The sequence below is a fragment of the Acanthochromis polyacanthus genome, chromosome 8 (genome assembly GCF_021347895.1).
Source record: "Acanthochromis polyacanthus isolate Apoly-LR-REF ecotype Palm Island chromosome 8, KAUST_Apoly_ChrSc, whole genome shotgun sequence".
Classification (NCBI taxonomy): Eukaryota; Metazoa; Chordata; class Actinopteri; family Pomacentridae; genus Acanthochromis; species Acanthochromis polyacanthus.
In genome coordinates, this window is record NC_067120.1 from 15,684,829 (window position 1) to 15,703,727 (window position 18,899).

The following is an 18,899-nucleotide window of genomic DNA, read 5'->3' on the forward strand; positions in this document are numbered from 1 at the left end:
TTTCAGAGTCTGTTAAATTTCTTTTTGGGCCCATTTTGTCTTCGGTAAAGAAGCTGCCTAATGATTATGCACATATTGATATAAGGTGACAATCACTTTAGGTCACACCTTCCCTCATTACAAAAATACACATTACATGATAATGCTTAAAGCCAATTAGCACTCAAGTTTTTATACACTCAACAAAAATATAAATGCAGCACTTTTGTTTTTGCTCCCATTTTTTATGAGATGAACTCAAAGATCTAAAACTTTTTCCACATGTATAATATGATCATTTCTCTCAAACATTGTTCACAAATCTGTCTAAATCTGTGACAGTGAGCACTTCTCCTTTGCTGAGATAATCCATCCCATATCAAAATGCTGATTAGACACCATGATTAGTGCACAGGTGTGCCTTAGAATGGTGATATTGTGTATGTGGAAAAAGTTTTAGATCTTTCAGTTCATCTCATAAAAAAAATGTGAGCAAAAACAAAAGTTGCATTTATATTTTTATTGAGTGTAGAAGGTAGTTAGAAAATATGAATGAAAATGACGATAAGGTCAAAATATTGATAATTGTGCATGCAGTGTAGATATAGTTCTGTCTTAAATACCTGCTATGTGTTTGGGATCTCTCTATTTCTCCAAATGCTGTTACAGAAAAGACATGTTGTGTTTGAGGACACATCTCATTATTAGTAATAATGATGATAATACTGCACATCCAGCCAGACTGATCTATTTGCAATTACTGCAACTTAATGAAAAGCGAGTTAGTCTTGTTTGCTGTGCAGATTGTGTCGACCTTTCAGGCAGATGTGTGATTCAGGCAAAAAATGACACGAAAGAGACAGAAAATATTGAGCTCCTGGCGGAATAATTAAGCAGTGTTACACTGACTTCTCAGAACCGTGCTTCTTTTCTTCAAATAAGCTCCATGACTAAAATATGCACCAAATAAAGTAAACCCTAATACTGTATTTCCTTCTGCCACTACAAGGCTAAGAAGACAGTTAGTCGATCTAAATGTCAGCACTGCATCCTGTATGTCAGCGTGTGTAATCTAGCAGAGCCCCACCAATAATTTTTAGAGCTGAAGCATTCATATATTTATATTGAGTTTATTGATGTGTCTGTTTTTCATAAAAGTCTTCGTTACATTGCACTCTGCTCACTTAATGGTTCCTTCGTGTGTCTGCACTCTTAACACGAGCTTTCCAGACATCAAGGCACACACACACAATGATTAAACAGGCTCTCATTAATCATATATCTCGTACAAATACCTGACTTGAATTCACACTGCTGTGAAAAAAACATGTTTCTTAGAAGCACTTTAAAATCCCAGACACTGTCCAGTTGGTTTAAAGGTGATCCCAAGAACCAGAGAAAGGTGCAGACATCGAGTGTCTCTTTACTTAAAGCTAAACTGTTTGGTTTTTGTCACACCGCACTGGAAGACTACTCCAGACACGTCGGTTCATGCGGTTATATGGCACGTCTTCAGTTGCTCTCCTGTCACTTCTGTGTCGTGTCTGATTGTGGATTTCTGTCCATCGTGTTTTCTCTGCTGCAGCAGTGAACCTGTCAGATGTCACATTAACCGCCAGTGATCCGCTTGTTCTGGGTTTGGAGAGAACAGACGCAGGTTAAAAGGTTAATAATAATACATTCTATTTTTATAGCGCTTTTCAAAACACTCAAAGACACTTTACACAGATACATATAAAATCAGCTAACTTTAAAATAGAGGAGCATCAAAAAACACATCAGAAAAATAATCTAGGTTATCAGAAGGAGAGAAGAAAGAAATCAAGAAACGTGTTGAAACGTTGGCTCGTACCTTCTTGGCATTGTCCACACACTGCATGTAGGCCGAGGCGATGCTGGAGCAGGACAGAGTCTGTCCTGTGTTCTCCTTGTAGCACTTTAGTATCTGACTCTGCAGGTCTCCACACACTGGCTGGATGTTGAAACGCCTGAAAAGACACATTAACATGACTAACACGAACATAAACGCAGCAGTAATGCTTCACAACACTGATCCCACTCTGCATATGTGAATCCTACAAAAACCCAGAACGCTGACTTACGCAAAACAGTTGTGAGTCTCTTCTTTGCCCTTCTGGAAGCTCTCAGCGGACACTTTGCAAAACTCCGTGCACTGTGAAAGTGACACAAACGCCTCACATTATCGTTAAAATAAATATCACAGCTGCATCACCAGAATAAAGACAAAGATTTACTTTCACTTGACTATGGACTAGTGGTGCAACGGATCACTAAACTCAGGGATCGGATCGGTCCTCGGATCGAGAGTCACGGATCGGATCATTTTTCGGATCAGCAAAAAGAAAAAAAAGAACAAAAAAAACCCATACGTTTTGTCTGTTTATTATTAGATTTCCACTGTCACATGGCTTTCTTATGCCACAGTGCCTACACACCGTCGCGGTTTTGTCCACTGAAATCTTTCCTTCGTCATCTTATTTGACAGGGAAACCAAAATGCTCCCACAGAGGGGATTTAAGTGTCGCGGGGCGTTCAAGCTCCTCCTTTCCTCCGCTCCCCACGTCTGCTCTCTTCCTTTCTCCGCTCGCCACAAACTGCGTGCGGACGGAGCACAACTTTTTTTTTTCAGAAATCGATTCGCGGGTCACGTGTGTGCCAAACCGATGACATCGTTTCGAACAGATCACGGATCAATGATGATCCGTTGCACCACTACTATGGACTAATGATCCGACTGTGCTGTTGATCCACTGTGCTGCTGAGTCTCACTGCCCCTCAGTGGCCAGAAATGGCAAAAGATTTTGAAACTTTATACGTCAGTGGTTTAAAGTGGAGGAGCTAAAAGCAACAATGCTGCATAGATGACATTTGTGTGGATGTTTGCTCATGTTTCCAGGTGTATGACTGAACCGACAAAACAAATTTGAACAAGTGAAGCTAAAATCGACTTTTGATGAGTCCTGCTAGTTTATTTGGTGACTAATCAGCATGAAAAAAGTCTTTTTTTGTTACTACATACTTTTTATTCTACATGCATGGTTAACTCATTACACATAGAGAGACACTTTGACTTTGAAAAGATAACAAAGGAGAAGTTGTTCATAAGCTCTGAATCTGACTGAAAGACAGATGTGTTGTGTTCGTTGTGAAGCATGCCGGCTGTGTGCACGGCTTTTAACTGATATCCCAAAGGTGTGAGTCCAGTACTGAGGATTATTTTCCATTTGTTTCAGACTTATTGCAACAGTTTTGAGCACAAACAATACAAAATTAATCTACAATCTAACTAATCTTCTTTAATTCTGAAAATCGTGTCTTTCCAGCATGATCTTCCAAAAAGCTTATGATGTTTGGCTTTCTCACTCTAAGCGCTCCATAAATGTTTAGTGGTCGAGTACTTCTTCAAAGTTTGACGTGTGTTTGGACTCATTGTCCTGCTGCAGTTTGATTCCTTCTCCATGAAGAAGCAGACCGGACGATGGAGCACATCTCTGACGAATGGAGAACTCCTTCTCCTCAATCGATGTGGAGTCGCATTTACATACATTTCAAATAAGTTAGGACCTTTTCCACCATTTACAGTGAAATGCTGGCATGTCTTAGCCCACCCCAAACATTTGGCCTCATTTCCCCTCCTGAAAAGTGGTCCAGAGATGCTACTCATCCTCTGAGACCACCAGTAACTTCTGTATCTGTGGTGAAGTTGCTTTTCTATCGCTCAGTGAACAGAGTTGGATGCATTGATCTTTGCATAGATTGGTCACCTTTGGTCTGTCTGATTGCATTTGTAAAGTATTTTAGAGCTCCTTACACTTCCCCCTTAGAATCTTTTAGTGTAGCTTTGATTTGATGCTGAGAAAGTTGCTCTTTGTTTAGAATAACATTTGAACTTCTGACACATTCACTTAATTCTGATGTAGTATTTTTCGCACCATCAATACTATAACACCACTTAGTGAGTAATCATCTGCAAATCCAGGTGTTACTGCTTGAGGATATTTGACTTTAACATAGCCACTGCCAATAATTTGGTTCATTTGATTGCTGACCTCGAAAAAAAAAAACGCACTTCTCTTTTTCGACATCCAATCATTTTATGGGTTTCTTAACTTTTTCTTGAGAAAACAAATGCAATATTTACCCAAACTTATGAATGTGGTTAGTGCTGCTGTTACTTTTGGATATCTTGTGCTTATTTGTGTTTTTACGTTCCAAAAACAAAGTTACTTGAGTGGTATTATCCGTCGCTAATGGTGGATAATTGCTTGTGTTTGTGTTTATCATTGTACTGTAAAAACTCTCATTTAGAGCCACAGTGTCTGCTTCAGTAAAACCTACACAGTTTCACTTTAAACTCACTAGCTACCGTTTTAATTCTCAAAAATGTTAACCAACCTTTGCTTCAAGTTTTGCGATATGTTCCTTGTAGAGACAGTCTCGTTTCTTCAGCTCTTTCTCTTTCTCCTCCAGCTGCTGAGCCTGCAGGAGTTTAAACATCGGAGGAGAACGTCAGCGCAGCTCGAAAACCATCTTGTTCATATTTTGTGGACAAAAACACCCAGTTCCCATGTGGTCATAAATTACTTTTTTTGACTTGTTTTCAAAGAAAGAAACGGTGGTTGATTTCGGTGCGATCGGTGCAGAATGAAAGTAAAAGAGCGAGACACGCATGCATAAAGTCTCCCCTGTCTTACCTTCATCTCCATCCACTGAAACAACAACAGGGCAAGAAAGAAAAAGAAGCACAATAAGAGGAAGAAGTTCACATTTATAAGAGAGATCCTGACATACGAAAGTCACGCGTGTGCTCTTCTGCTTACGTAAAGCTGCACCATGAGCCTCTCATCCTCGGTCTTCATTCGCTCTTTGGTGATAGAGTCCGTCAGCTTCTCCATGTAGGCCGTCTTCTCCTCCTCCAGAGTCCTCTTCACCTGCTCATCCACCTGAGCCAGAGCTGCTGCCTTTGCCTCAGCTCGAGCCTGAGCCCTGATCTCCTCCAGCCTTCACAAATCACATTAATCAATTAATCAATTAGCTGATTAGCAGACAATTCATTGCTAGCAGATTGTGCCGGTTACAGCTTAAATGGGAGGATTTCCTTTTCTTGTAAACAGAATATTTTAGGGTTCTGGAGGTTTCCCTGACATTTTATAGACAAAATCAAAACTATATTTCAGATTATGGAAAGAAAAGTTAGTTGCGGTTGGAGAGTGAATACAGTAACAATGCTTTTCCCCCCATTTTTGGCACTTTTGCTTTTAAAAAGACTTCAGTTTTCAGAATAGTTGCAGATTAGACCTTTTAACGAGGCATCTTGAGTAGACAATTTTACTCTGATTCAGAAATGTAACTTTTATGTTTTTAATTCTTCTTATCTGACACTGTCAAAACACAGAAATCACCCTTCGCACACACATCCACAAAGTTTCAACAGAAACTCAGTAAAACGTTCAGTCTCGTGTCCTTACTGGAGCTGCAGCTCCTGCCTCTTCTGGTTGATTTCCTCCTCCAGACGTTGCTGCATCTCCTCTTTGATCTTCTGCCTCAACTCTTCCTCCACCACCTCAGGAGAAACAGGCAGGGCTGTATGTAAAGACAAGAGCAAAAGAAATTCAGTTCTAGGATTTATTGCGATTTGAACTGCTGCTACAAACCTAAAACCTGTGACAAAATGAAGCAGCCGATTTGCTTTTCACGAAGTTCCAGCGCAGCGGCAGTTCGACTCTCTGGTATCAGATGAAACTATGGGATATTATTGAGACTGTACTACTGTATGATGCTTCCTACTCAGTGGATCTGAGCTCATCTGCGCCATGTGCAGCATCTGCATCTGCATGAATGAGCGTATTAATCAAACATGTTCCAGTGAACGTGGTGGCACTGAAATGCATCGGTCAGTACTTGGCTACTTGCAAATATCACTAAGTGTGGTGATAAAGATGGACCAAACTCACCTGCTGCAGGTGGTGGCACTGCTGTGACAACAGGTATTTCATCCTCAACAACCGGGGGCAGAGTCAGGGTGATGGTGGCGGCCTCAGCAGACGGAGGTGGTTCAACAGGAGGTGGAGCTACAGGCTCCGGAAGGGGCACATTTACAGGTGCATCAGTAGGAACAATAGCCAGCTCCACACACTGACAGGGTGGAGGGGATTCCTCAAAAGAGAGCTCTGGAGGAGGCGGAGGCGCTGCAACTGGCTCTGGAGGCGCTGCAAGTGGCTCTGGAGGCGCTGCAAGTGGCTCTGGAGCAAGAAGGGGCGTTGCAATTAGCTCTGGAGGAGGTGGAGGTGCTGCAACTACTTCTGGAGATGCTGCAATTGTCTCTGGAGCAGGAGGAGGTGGAAGCAGGCCACATGGAGGCAGCGATTCAACAGCTGGAGCCACGACTGGAGGCACTTGTTCAACCACAGGCTCAACCAGTGCCGTCTCCACTTGCGGAGGTGAAACTGCAGCTTCAACTGGAGGTGAATCCACAGGGCAGAGTGGGATTACTGGTGTAACTGGTGCAGACTCGACGGCGGGGGAAAGTTGAGCCGGTTCCTCTGCTGGAGGTGAAGGAGCAGCAGATTCAAGAGGAGGTGGAGCTACAGCAGCAGGATCAGTAGTAGTGGGAGGTGTTGGTATCACAAGTTCACAGGGAAGAGATGGAGGTTCAGGTGGAGCCACAGACTCTGGAGAGGACTCTACAGGTGGAGGGAGGACGACAGGCTCGATGATCGGCTCAGTGATCAAAGGCGAGGTCGGGATTTCTGGCTCTACAGGAGGTGGGGCGAAGGAGTCAACAGGAGGCAGGACTATCGGCTCGGCAGCAGGAGGTGAAGGAACAGATTCAGGCTCCATATGTACTTCAACCTGTGGGGAAGGTGTGGATGGAGGTGGAGCCGAGACAACAGGGTCAGTTAGAGGAGGAGGAGGAGGTGCTGCAGGCTCCACGGAGGTTGGAGGAAGGGAGTGAAACTTCACTGGAGGAGGGGGGATCAGTTTTACGGGAGGAGCTGGTTCCACTGACAGAGGCTGGGATGGAGTTTCCAGAGGAGGAGTGGGGATGGATGAAGGAGGCGACAGAAGAGGCGACAAGTGTTCCACAGCAGGGGGAGGAACTGCAGTGACCGCCGGGGTTTCTGGTTCAGCTGCAAACTGAGGACAGGTGCCCTTTGGCGACTGTTTCATGCGGTGGATGACTCTGTCTGACAGCTGAAGGAAGAAGAAAAATAACGATGAGCGCCACCAGCCTATTTTTAAAAAAATCTGATAGTTTGTGCAGCTTTGTTTCTTTTTCCATCTGCTTTGATGGGCAAAGAGAAATGCCCAGAGGAGCTTTAATAAAGCAACAATAATAAAGTTAAGTCATTCTTACTTCAGGAATTCAGGTTTGACCAAAGTTGAAGACGTCCTATGGTATTTTTTTTAACCTTGTTAGCATGCCCATATGCTGTTTTTAGATGCTGCAAGATGCATCCTAAACATAATAAGCAGTCAATGCCATGGCTGAGTATATTCACCTTGAAACGACAGACTTTCAGAGTCTCATATGAAACAAACACAAACAACCAATTCTGTCAGATTGTAGAGTTAGACTTTCTGTATCATTATCCTCCTTCAAATTCCCTTCACCTATATAAATGGTATGCAGTCAAAGTCATTTTAATAAGACATGAAGGAAATACTGTCTTGACAAAAACTGTTAAAGATGCAACTCAGATACACGGTGGTGAGTTTTTAGGATTTAGTCAATAGGAACAACAAAGCCGAGGGACTTTAACTTGTTAACACAGTAATCCAGATTAAACTAATCTTTAGAGGTGACTTTAGAAGAGCAAACCTTATTATCAAAGCCTGTCTTTAGGTAATCTAGCAAGCTGAACCAGGATCAGTTTGTTTCATTAAAACAACTGTTGAGATCACTTTGGTTAATTTCACGACCTAATAAACTGATCACATCAGTTCATAATAGTTCACAATGAAAACAATCTATTCTATGATCCCCTTGTTGTTATTATTTTACATAAAACAAATAAAACACGGGGAATTTGTTGCCCTTTTAGACCTGCAGTTAAAAATGCATCACAAAATAAAAAGAGGAACTGATAACCGCCTCCTACAGGCGTGTCAAACCTGTGGCCCGTGGGCCAAAAACAGCTCACCAGAGGGTCCAATCTGGCCCTAGATAAGATAAATACACTCAACAAAAATACACTTTTGTTTTTGCTCCCATTTTTTATGAGATGAACTCAAAGATCTATAACTTTTTCCACATACACAACATCACCATTTCTCTCAAATATTGTTCACAAATCTGTCTAAATCTGTGATAGTGAGCACTTCTCCTTTGCTGAGATAATCCATCCCACCTCACAGGTGTTCCATATCAAGATGCTGATTAGACACCATGATTAGTGCAAAGGTGTGCCTTAGACTGCCCACAATAAAAGGACACTCTGAAAGGTGCAGTCATCTTGTGTTTATTGTCTCGTGTTGTTCGTCCATTTTTTGCTTGTTTTCTTTGTCCCTTTATCATTTTTTGTCTAGTTTTTGATGCATGTTCATCTTTTGTCGCTTTCTAACTTTATTGTCTAATTTTTTGTCTATTTTGTTGTTTTGTGTCATTTGTGTCTTTTTTTTGTCATTTTGCATCTCATTTGTGGAAACTGAGGCATAACTCTGTTGAAATTAAATTTATTTTCTTATGAAATTTCAGGTTGTTCATGATGTTTCGTAAAAAGATAATTCCTTAAATGTGAACATTTTCAGAATGTACTTTTTTTTGCAGTAAAACAAAGGAAAAATTTGGAGTTGTCATTATTTCTAGGTTAATATGGTGTGATTTTACAGGTCAATTGAGATCAAATTGGGCTGAATGTGGCCCCTGGACTAAAATAAGTTTGACACCCCTGGCCTACAAGCACTATTTTGTATTAATTGTATCCAGATGGTACGAAAATGTATCTGTTTAATATGTAAATAAAGTATGCGTTTGTGCATGCTTTAAAAAAAGTTTAAGTCACTGTGATTTAGCTGCAGATTTAACTGAAGCTCTTGAACAGAATCTGAAGGGATAGAATCAACTTTGAAGAAACAAATGGAGCAAACTGCTGAACAATACAGGATCGACCAAGAATCTGCATCTAAAAGACAGAAATAAAGCCTGGAATGAGTGTTTCATGTTTCCATTTGCATCTTACGTCATTTAAATTGCAATTGTCTTCAAGCAATTTAAAATAAAATCTTAATTTAACAACTGTTGCAGATTTTTTAACCAATTAAGGGCTGCATTAATATACTGTATATGAGTCCCACTGGACCTCTAATGGCATTTTTGCCTGCATAAGCAAATGATGTGAGTGATTGACTCAAGTTATTTAATCATACATGTTTTTGTCATGTTAAGATATTAAAAAAAAAACTATATAAGCTGAAGGTTTTGGAAGCAGAACGTGTGTTTTCTGTCAGAGGCATTTATTGACAGGCTACTTCTATATTTAACACCGGGGTAACTGGAGTGACAACTAGCACAGGACGACTTCATGAAGAATGAGAGTTTTAGTGTAAAACCAAAGGAGACACTGACACGGACGTCCTCTGTTTCTGCTCCACAAACTGCCTGCAGGCACCTTTAGTTTTCCGGAGCTTTCACTCACCCGAATGCCCTTCACAAAAGTGATTCCTCCGCTTTCCTCCTCCTGGGAGAAGTGACTCGGACTGTTTCCCCCCATCCCCTCCCTCAGGTGCAGCTCCTCGACTATCTCCGGCTAAACAGATTATTTAATTCACAACGTGGATGTTCTCTCACTGAAATCAACCCAAACAGCCGCAGCTAACTGCCCTTCCCACCGCCGGGCGACAGCAACAGCCGCTCCCATTGGACGGAGCTGAACAACGCCGCCGCTCCTGATTGGTCGACTTGCTTAAAGTCAGTGAAACATGAGGGAACACGGTGTCCCCAGCATGAAATAGTAATGAAACTCCACTATAAGCAGAAGCAGCATGCTCCTCTTGTTATGAGAGATGATTCTGCCCTGCAGCAGCTCTGGTGGATCAATCATCTCCATTTGCAGCCATGTTTTCATTTTATTTTCACCGGTCAGTAAAGATTTATTGTTGACAAAAAAAAAAATAACTGGTCCAACACACCTGAGACAATAAGGACACAGTGACCGAATGATGTGTATAAATCCCTCCTCTGTACGTTCAGACAGCCTCACCACCTCCAGCTGCTGCTCAAACATCAATGGCTTCAGTTCATTCAGCATCACGTGGCTGTGTTCAGTGCAAACCTACTGACGATCCTTAACACGAAGCGAGATAGCTGTCAGATTTAAAAAATAAATATTGTAACTAAATCTGACACTATGAAAGAAAAGCACCATGCTTCTGCATCTATGATGGTAGCTAATGTTAAACGAGAGAAAGTCTGGGATTTTTAGTGTTCTTTTGGTGTCTGCAAATCTAATGAAAAGACCAAAACCAGCGATGAATGAATCCTGCTAACAGCATGGACAGATTAGGGAGCTCTTGAATTAGAATGTATCCCAAACAGAGACACAAAATACCCAAAATACAACACAAAAGATCCCTAATGTCAACAAGATATGTAGCACAGCAATAAAGAGCCATAAAACAACGAAGAAATGTAAAATTACCAATATATGACACAAAACAAACACAGACATAGAATAGCTATGAAAAGATGTAAAAGGACCATATTGAGACAGAAAATGACCAAAATAGGACAAAAAAAACATAAAGAAATATGACTGGTACTCAGATAAACTAAGACAAAACTGCAACTGAATGAAGAAAGACACAGAAGAGCAACAAAGAGATGCAAAAATGGACAAAAATGGGACAAAAACAACCACAGAAATGTCAAGAGATGTAAAATGACAACAAAGAGACAAAACAGTGGCAGAGATGTACAACTCAATGAGACACAAAAGACCAAAATGGCAGCCTAGCCGCGCTAGACCCATGTTCTGAAGGCACAAGGGTCTAGGGAAGCTCGACAGGGAGGGAGGCGGGCTAAAAGGTTGTCTTTCAAATCACTCTGCAGCAATTGGGTAGGTAAACAACCAATCAGCGCAACGAATAGGCTGACGGAGTTCCGAGAGCGCCGGCGGATTCTGGCTAAGTCCCATTAGCTTCCCAACCAGCGGAGCCAACTGGTATATTAAGGATTTGCCATATCCCGTCGGCATAAGTCCAAATACGTCTTTCTTCTCAATGAAACACTTCAGTGTCGTCCTTCGTTTATCTTTCAAGTTGAATTTTAGCTTCAAATCTTTAAGGGCTGTGGCCAAAGCCGAGTCGAAAGATAACTGTTTATTGTGCGCCGGTTGTTTCTGTCAGAATCGTCGCGCCTCTGTCGTCACTTAGTTACGCCCGCCTTCTGACTCTACACTTCATGGTGATTGGTCCGGCCAGTTTTAGGAGAATCCAGCCTCGAGCCTTATGGAGGGTAACTAGACCCACCCTGGCAGAGAATTAAATTCGTTGCCCTGGGTTGTCTAGCGCGGCTAGGCTACCAAAATGGCATATATACATGAAACAAACAGATGAAATATGAGCATAAAGACGCACACATTAGGAAGACGCACAGTTGGAGACACAAAACAAAAACAGATCGTGTCTGTGTGGTGGGTGTGCTGCTCCCATGTGGGACGAGTGGGGGGTATTTAAACTGCCGGTTGCTCATCAGACATCAATCTCTGTCTTAAAATTGACCCTAAAACCACTATGTCCCACGGTGTTAAAAACTATTTTAAATAAATGAAACGATGCAGTTGTGGGTGCTTGAACTGCTCTGTATGAAAAAAAAAACACCTAAAGTTGATGATAAAAATACCTGCTAAACAACCAACTGATGAATGCAGCTCTGGGCTTATCACTTTTTAACGTCAAACTGCTGTCTATTGGAACAGAGAGTGTACCAAGGGTTGTTCCATCATTCTGAAGTCGAAATGGACTAAATGAAAGTGATGAGAATGAAGCCAAAAAAACAAAACAATGAGCTGAAAGAGGCTAGAAATCTCTGGTTCATCAGTAGTCATGTGATCCATTCCTGCAAAAACACTGACTATAAGGTATTAAAGCAGCACCCATAACAAGACATTCACACACAAGGATTCAAACAACTGGGACTGCTATTCATTGTGAACGACATCTGTCTTTTCAGCCCAGACTGAAAAAGAGCCTGGCTGCACTACAGGGGGAAGATGAGAAAGGCTCAACTTCCTGGAACCATCCTGTGATCGCCCAGTTAGCTTCACTTCCAGCTCAGACACAAGCTTTGGCGCTGTTGCATTTAAACAGTCAAGTCACCGTTATTTCAACAGCATATTTAAAACAACAGACTATGAGCCAAAATTCTCTCCAATAGAGAAATAAGGCAAGTTTAACTATGTGTGTTGTCATCTAAATCTACCTTACAAATGCAAATATCCAAATTAAGCCTTAGCAGTAATAATATATAAATTAACCTAATTTAAATATTACTATTAAGATCCTGCAATATTATATATAAAATACAAATTTACTGGACTGTTCTCAATATTAAGGTTATGATCTTACAAAATTATCCATTGAAACCCCAACAGGTTCAACAAACACAGGGAGGTAAACAAGTCTGGAATTAAGACTGTGTAGAAGGTTTGGCCTTTAATTCAGACAATGATGTGTTCAATATAACGAACCCCAGAGCTAAAAAACTACTTTGCATCTTTATGTGTGAATGTTTTGTAACACCTTGGTTTTGGTCTTTTCATGGGATTTGCTGACGAGGAAAACAAAACCGACCACCAGATTCATCCTGTGAGCGGCTGTGTGTCCGTATTCATCAAATGTGAAAAAAAGACGTCCTCAACTGTACAAAACTGCTGGAGGATAATTGAACAAAACCTATTCCTAAGTCCAACACAGTGGCTGGTTTTCTACTCCGCCGTCAGTCTCTGCTCCGTCACTCCGCCTTCTTCTGCTGCTTGGCGTCGGCTCCACGCAGCGCCGCCTGCACGCTGCTCCACACCTCCGTGTACAGCAGAGTCCCCAGAAAGACCACCGCCGTGCCCACCCAGTGCCAGGCGGTGAAGGGGTTTTGGAAGTAAATGATGGAGAAAATGAGGCTGAGGAACTTTCTGAGCGTCACCACCAGAGTGACGGTGAGCGAGGCGCACTCTGTGGTCAGGATGAAGACGCCACGGATGCACACGTACCTGAAGGGAAAGTTAAAGTTCGCAACAGGATGGAACAAAATCTCACAATTTAAAATCATTCAGCATGATCATCGATGCTTTTTGTGTTACTGAGGAGCACATATGATGGTCTGCAGAGTACCATAATCAGCATTTATGATTTATTGCAGCTGCACAAGAACTTTGGCCAAACAGAAAACTATATTATCATTAAAGGTAAATGCAGTCATAACACTTGAAACAATGTTCAGAAGTACTGAGATTTGATAACCAGTCTTCCTGCTTTCAGTTGCACTGCGACTAATGACTATTTTTAATGCCAATTCATCTGATCGCTATTCTCTCAATTAATTAATTAGTTGCTTGGTCAATAAAATATCAAAATAGGGTGAAGAATGTCAATCAATGATTCCCAAAACCTAAGATACATCCTCAGAGGAAATAATAAAATAAATAAAATATTCAAATTTGAAAAGGTGGAATCAGAGAATTTAGGCTATTTTACGTAAAAAAAGAAATATATAGATGAACTGATTAATCAAAATAGTCAGGTCAGCAAATGCTTTAGCTCCACTTGTCACAGGTGGAATTCATCTGCAATCTGAGCTTTGAACAGATCATCCAAGTTCAGAATCTGGAAAAATCTATCAAATGTGACAGTGCGGAAACCAATACAAACAAAGGGCAAAAGCGCTTGGCAGGATACTGCGTGATGACGTTGATCAGCAGGTAGATCCACAATATCGGTGCACTAAACCCAACCACAGGGATGAACACTGGAGCTGCAAAAAACCAAAACAAAAAGCAAAAAAAAACATCAGCTATATCTCCAGTTAGAGCCATAAACAGAGGCTCTACACGACCGATCGATGGAACTTACTGCTCTGACTGAAATGGATGCAGTGGTTGTAGATGTCTGTGGCAAGTAGCAGGAAGCCGGGCAGAGGCAGGCAGTGCTGCAAACGCGTTAACACAATCAGTGCAAAACATTTCAACGCAGTTCTCTGAGAAAAACAAATGATAACAACTCAGACGAGGCAGCCTGGTGGTCGGCACTCAAAGGCCACTTACGTTATAGAAGAGAGCCTCTTTGGAGTGTTTTCCGTACTGCTTGTACAGCGTCTCCTGGAAAATGCCCATCCTCGCAGACATGAGCAGAGCAAACGTCAACATGGCGATACCTGAATGAGCAGAAATCAGCAAAGCAACATGTGTTGTATGATTTAAGCAGGTCAAAGATCAAAGGCAGAGAATGGCCAGGAGGTTGGAGCACAAACCAATGCCTGTTTATAAAAAGAAGCCCTTAGCAGCTCAGTCTCTGGTTTACTCCAGGCTGGCCGGACTTTCACTGCTTGTGTCAAAGCCCCTGCTCCTTTTCCCCACATTCTCCGTTTATCTCTAATCCATTCATTCACTTTCTTCCAGTTATCCAGAGTCATATTCTCTCTCCACACCAATTTTCTATTTCCTCAAGTTTTAGATCTGTCATGCAAATATCTATTAAAGGAAAAATGTACCCCCTAAAGAAAGCATAAAAAAAAACACAAGACATGATGAATATTCCACTTATGGGCCAACACTTACACTGGTACCACTATGCTCCTCCTGCACGTTGGGAAACGGCAACAACCTCTGAGCACCAACCTAGACTGAAAACTGACATATTTCTAAATGACAGAATGCCGTTCCCTAAACAAACTAATGAAGCAGCAACGCTATATGTCCTAAGTTTACAAAAGGCTTACACACTGAATCTTGTGATCACACTTTGGGAAAGTCCAGACTGCATCTGGCAGGACTATGACACCCAACGTTAACTGGTTTTATGACTTCCACCGTCAGTTGTATCTGGATGTTTTTAATGTGACATCGGCGCATACCGGTAACACCGACTTAACCATTTTACTTCCCACAACCTTCTGTGATATTGATTTATTAAAAGGTATACAAGAGTCACATACCGCCAACAAATCCCGTGGTTCTAATGAGCTCAGTGAGCTGCTCCACAGCTAAAGTAGATTCATCCAGCGCTCATCACCGCTCAAGATGATTGTGATCGGTTTAAAGAAGTTTTTGCCCCCCTGTAGCAGAGTAATAAATGGGTGCTGCCAAACTGTTCTCCACTCCTGCCATGGTGTAGAGATAGGTAGGTATGTAAGACCTGCACTGGTTTGTCCGTTATAGTTCGACCTGTACATTGGTGCCAAAATATCTGCAATAAGCTAATATCAGTCAATCAATAGGTCCAGCTCTAATTTATCTATCCATTCATATACCAGGCAGCATTACTCACCTATAAGCCAGCGTATAAAGGCATAAAATCCTTGATCTTCTGATCCTTCGCTGGAAACATTCTGCAAAAACAAAAAGCAACAGTGCATCATTGCATGATAAAAATGTTGAAACGGCAGATTGTTAAAGAGCCCGTATTATGCTTACCGAGTCTCTCCTTTTCCTTTAGCGGGTTATTTAGCTTTTTTGAGCATATAAAAGCAAACAAAAGCACAAAAAAAAAAAAACAACAACTTACAAAGTCAAGGGAGCTATTTTCTCTTGACCTGCTCCTTAGTTGTCCAAATCATCTTCTTTGAAGCTCAGGCTTTTCTTTTATTACTTATTTACCTTAACATGTTACATATTTAAAAGTCTGTCCCAAAAAACTAATTTTGAACCAGTATACGTGCATAATAGGGGCTCTTTAAGACTGCAATCAGTAACACAGCGCAGAAAATGCAGCATGTTTTGCAGAGGACTCACCACTTGCTTGGCAGACATGATGGTGCAAATGAAGATACCAGCTGACACTAAAGCTATAGACAGGTATTTACTGGCTGAATATCTGCAGAGAGAGACACAAATGATAGCAATCAATCTTCATGTATATCTACAGAGATGCTTTTAACTAGCAGGGAAGACTTGAGGCAGGGTTACCTTTTCTTCAGGATGATGATTCCCAGGATCATGTTAGCGATTAGCGATCCCTGCAGAGAAACGAGACAGCAGCTCAAACACAGGTCAGACTGAAGTGGAGGAAATGACGGATGGTGATATCAGAGAACATTCAAGCAGGAAGGGAAATACCAGTAATACATACTGATCTGAAGATCATGTGCAAAGGCATGGCGATGTTGAAGTTGAGAGCGTAGTTGTTGATCACACTGATGGTGAAGAACATCGTCACCATGATCACATAGTTACTGGAAAAGAGACAGAAATACGGAGATTTTGTGTCGGTTTTCCTTTTAACCTGCAGCAGGAAGGTCAGACCTTTTTTTATTGAGTCATTTTTTACCTGACAGGGATTGCTGGTTTCTTGCGTCCAAACTTAGTTTCAAAGATGAAACCTTCTAATGCGATGAACAGAAACTGAGCAAAGGTGACTATGTTGCCACATCCTGGAAACTCTCTGAGGAACACAATAAAAGACATTAGTCTAAAGGTGGAGCAGCAGAAAAAACACGAGTTTAAAAAAAGATAAGTCAGACAAACTGAGCTTTAAAGATACAGTTTGTGTTGACAGAATATGGAACTCTCTCTGTATGTGATGACTAAATACTAAAAAGTTCACTCTCTATAAATCAATTTTGTCAACATTCATCAAAAGATAACACATGGTGAAATATAATTTGAAGTGCAAATTGTAATTTCAGAGGAAATTGCTTTTGAATTGTCATTCCAACAATGGTTAAAACTCAGTAAGGCAGTGTGAAATAAAATAACTCAAACACATCATGTTACAACATGTCTGATTCTTATTTCCATGACTAATCTACAAGAAAGGTCTGTCTGACAGAATATTACTTATACAGAGTTGTTTTTGTTTTTCAATCTCATTTACAAGACAGGAACTTTGTTGCAGCCTCCACATGTGCACAGCAAAATGAATGCAGGGCAGGAGAGAAACAAAAGGAAGATTTGGTTGCCAAAAAGAACTTCAATGTCAGTTACCACTACACCAGTCAACACGATTCATTTGTTTAACCATTTAAATAAGCATCACAAAGCTCTGTTTGACTAGTACTAGTCAGATCTGAATGCCACCTACATTAAAATGATTATTTCAAATGTCTTTGTCAGTATTGCACCATATGAAAAAAGTTCCAAATAGCTGTACTCACAAAGTATGAAAATTAGTTTTAATTTGCAATGCAAATGCACTTTCTTCGACATCATCCCAATCACTGCAGAACTATAAAATATTTATAGAGTTATTCAAGTCATTTGGTGAAAATTAATACAATTTTTGTAAATTTCCCCGATGTGGGATTAATAAAGGTTTATCTATCTATCCATCTATCTATCCATCTATCTAATAATCCAAAATCAGTTGTTTCAAAATCATGCAACATTAATATTTATAGTTTAAACATTAGTGAGGTACATAAATATGTCAGATCATTTTGTAATAATAATTGTGGGATTCGTAAGTCATGCTTCTATTCAAAAGCTTTTCAGCTCAGGATCTGTTGTTTTAAATGGGCTGTATAACTAACTAGTCTTGACTTTTTCTTTCACTGAATGCATTTTAAATTAATTAAACAGAACTTCCTGTTAATATGTAATGAAACAATACAAGAGCATGGAACAGCAACTTAATCAGAGCAGTGAGGGAGTCCAAACAGCTGATTTCCACCTTGGACATCATGCTAATGAATCTCCTCCTTCCGGTTTAATCCCGTAAACACCTTTCGTGAAGCGAGAGCCCAAACCAGACATCAGTTACATCTGAGAAGATCTTCTAGCAGTAAAGTCGACATGAGTCCACAGACGGTTCAAGTTTGTCACTGACCTTACAAGCAGCTCCAGAGACACCACATTGCTACAACATCCGACAAATACGAGAACAATGGCAATCACGGTCCCCATGGCGACGCAGTGCTAAAAGAAAGTCGGTGGAAAAACGTGTTACTTATTAAACCTGAAAACTACACGGCGCATATTTGCAAATGAGCCGCTGTTTATGCTTTACAGGAAGTGTTCAGCTGCTACACAAACTCTCGTTTGAACACGTCTGAAACTGAGATTGCGTTCTTCCTGATCGCGGTGGCTCATGGGAGTTGGAGTCCAATTCTCAACAAGGCCAAAAGCGTGCTTGATTTTTTTTACGTGACGAACACAAAGTCGCAAATTATATATCAGTACCGTTTGTGTAACAATACTATCCGTTAATAATTTTGAAATGTCTCAGAACTGAAGAATTAATGAGCTAACAGCGCAATTACTGCGCAGTTCTGAAGTGCTACACTCCACGATGCGCATGCGCAGTTCGTCACGTATTCAAAAGTGCAGCGAGCTCTCACTCTGTCAGACTTTGTGGTTACTTGAAGCTACACAGAGACTGATAGAGCAGCAGAATATAAACTTACCACCCTTTGGGCTATTACTTCTTGATATAAGCCATCAGTTTTCGACACTTGTTAGGTCTTGGTCAGCGCTAGTTGGACATTTGGTCACACTGGTTCAAAATCATGTTTCACTAGTTGAACCAAATCTCCTGCTAGTCACTCCTTTAGCAACTAGTGGCACTTTTGTCTAACTAGTCTCAACTAGAACATTACTAGTGAACCTGGGTCAGACAAAAATCCCAGGTAGTTATCTTTTTGATGCGTAAATGGCACTAAGGACCCAGCCCTGGTGGCAATACTCAGTTTGCCATGTCCTGCCCCATGAGAGGTTGAATGGATAACTGGTACCCCAAACAATGGAGATAAATAA

The 18,899-nt window shown here is 41.1% G+C and overlaps 2 protein-coding genes across 3 annotated transcripts; both read right to left on the reverse strand.

Moving 5' to 3' along the window:
* Nucleotides 1-1,093: 1,093 nt before the first annotated feature.
* LOC110967409 (uncharacterized) lies at nucleotides 1,094-9,893 on the reverse strand. Of its 2 annotated transcripts, XM_022216996.2 has the most exons (9): nucleotides 9,639-9,893; nucleotides 5,955-7,194; nucleotides 5,469-5,583; nucleotides 4,821-5,001; nucleotides 4,695-4,709; nucleotides 4,396-4,479; nucleotides 2,082-2,152; nucleotides 1,832-1,967; nucleotides 1,094-1,611 (listed from the first exon to the last, which is right to left on the reverse strand). In XM_022216996.2, exons 1-9 carry the CDS (start codon nucleotides 9,711-9,713, stop codon nucleotides 1,588-1,590), a joined length of 1,941 nt encoding a protein of 646 aa, XP_022072688.1. In that variant the 5' UTR covers nucleotides 9,714-9,893; the 3' UTR covers nucleotides 1,094-1,587. The 2 variants fall into 2 exon arrangements, with proteins under 2 accessions (XP_022072688.1, XP_022072689.1); XM_022216997.2 differs by lacking the exon at nucleotides 4,695-4,709 and having other exon boundaries at nucleotides 9,639-9,891.
* slc35b4 (solute carrier family 35 member B4) lies at nucleotides 9,420-18,218 on the reverse strand. Its single transcript, XM_022216991.2, has 10 exons — nucleotides 17,974-18,218; nucleotides 16,477-16,590; nucleotides 16,279-16,381; nucleotides 16,116-16,165; nucleotides 15,942-16,023; nucleotides 15,478-15,538; nucleotides 14,256-14,365; nucleotides 14,065-14,140; nucleotides 13,891-13,966; nucleotides 9,420-13,205 (listed from the first exon to the last, which is right to left on the reverse strand). Exons 1-10 carry the CDS (start codon nucleotides 18,048-18,050, stop codon nucleotides 12,953-12,955), a joined length of 1,002 nt encoding a protein of 333 aa, XP_022072683.1. The 5' UTR covers nucleotides 18,051-18,218; the 3' UTR covers nucleotides 9,420-12,952.
* Nucleotides 18,219-18,899: the final 681 nt, after the last annotated feature.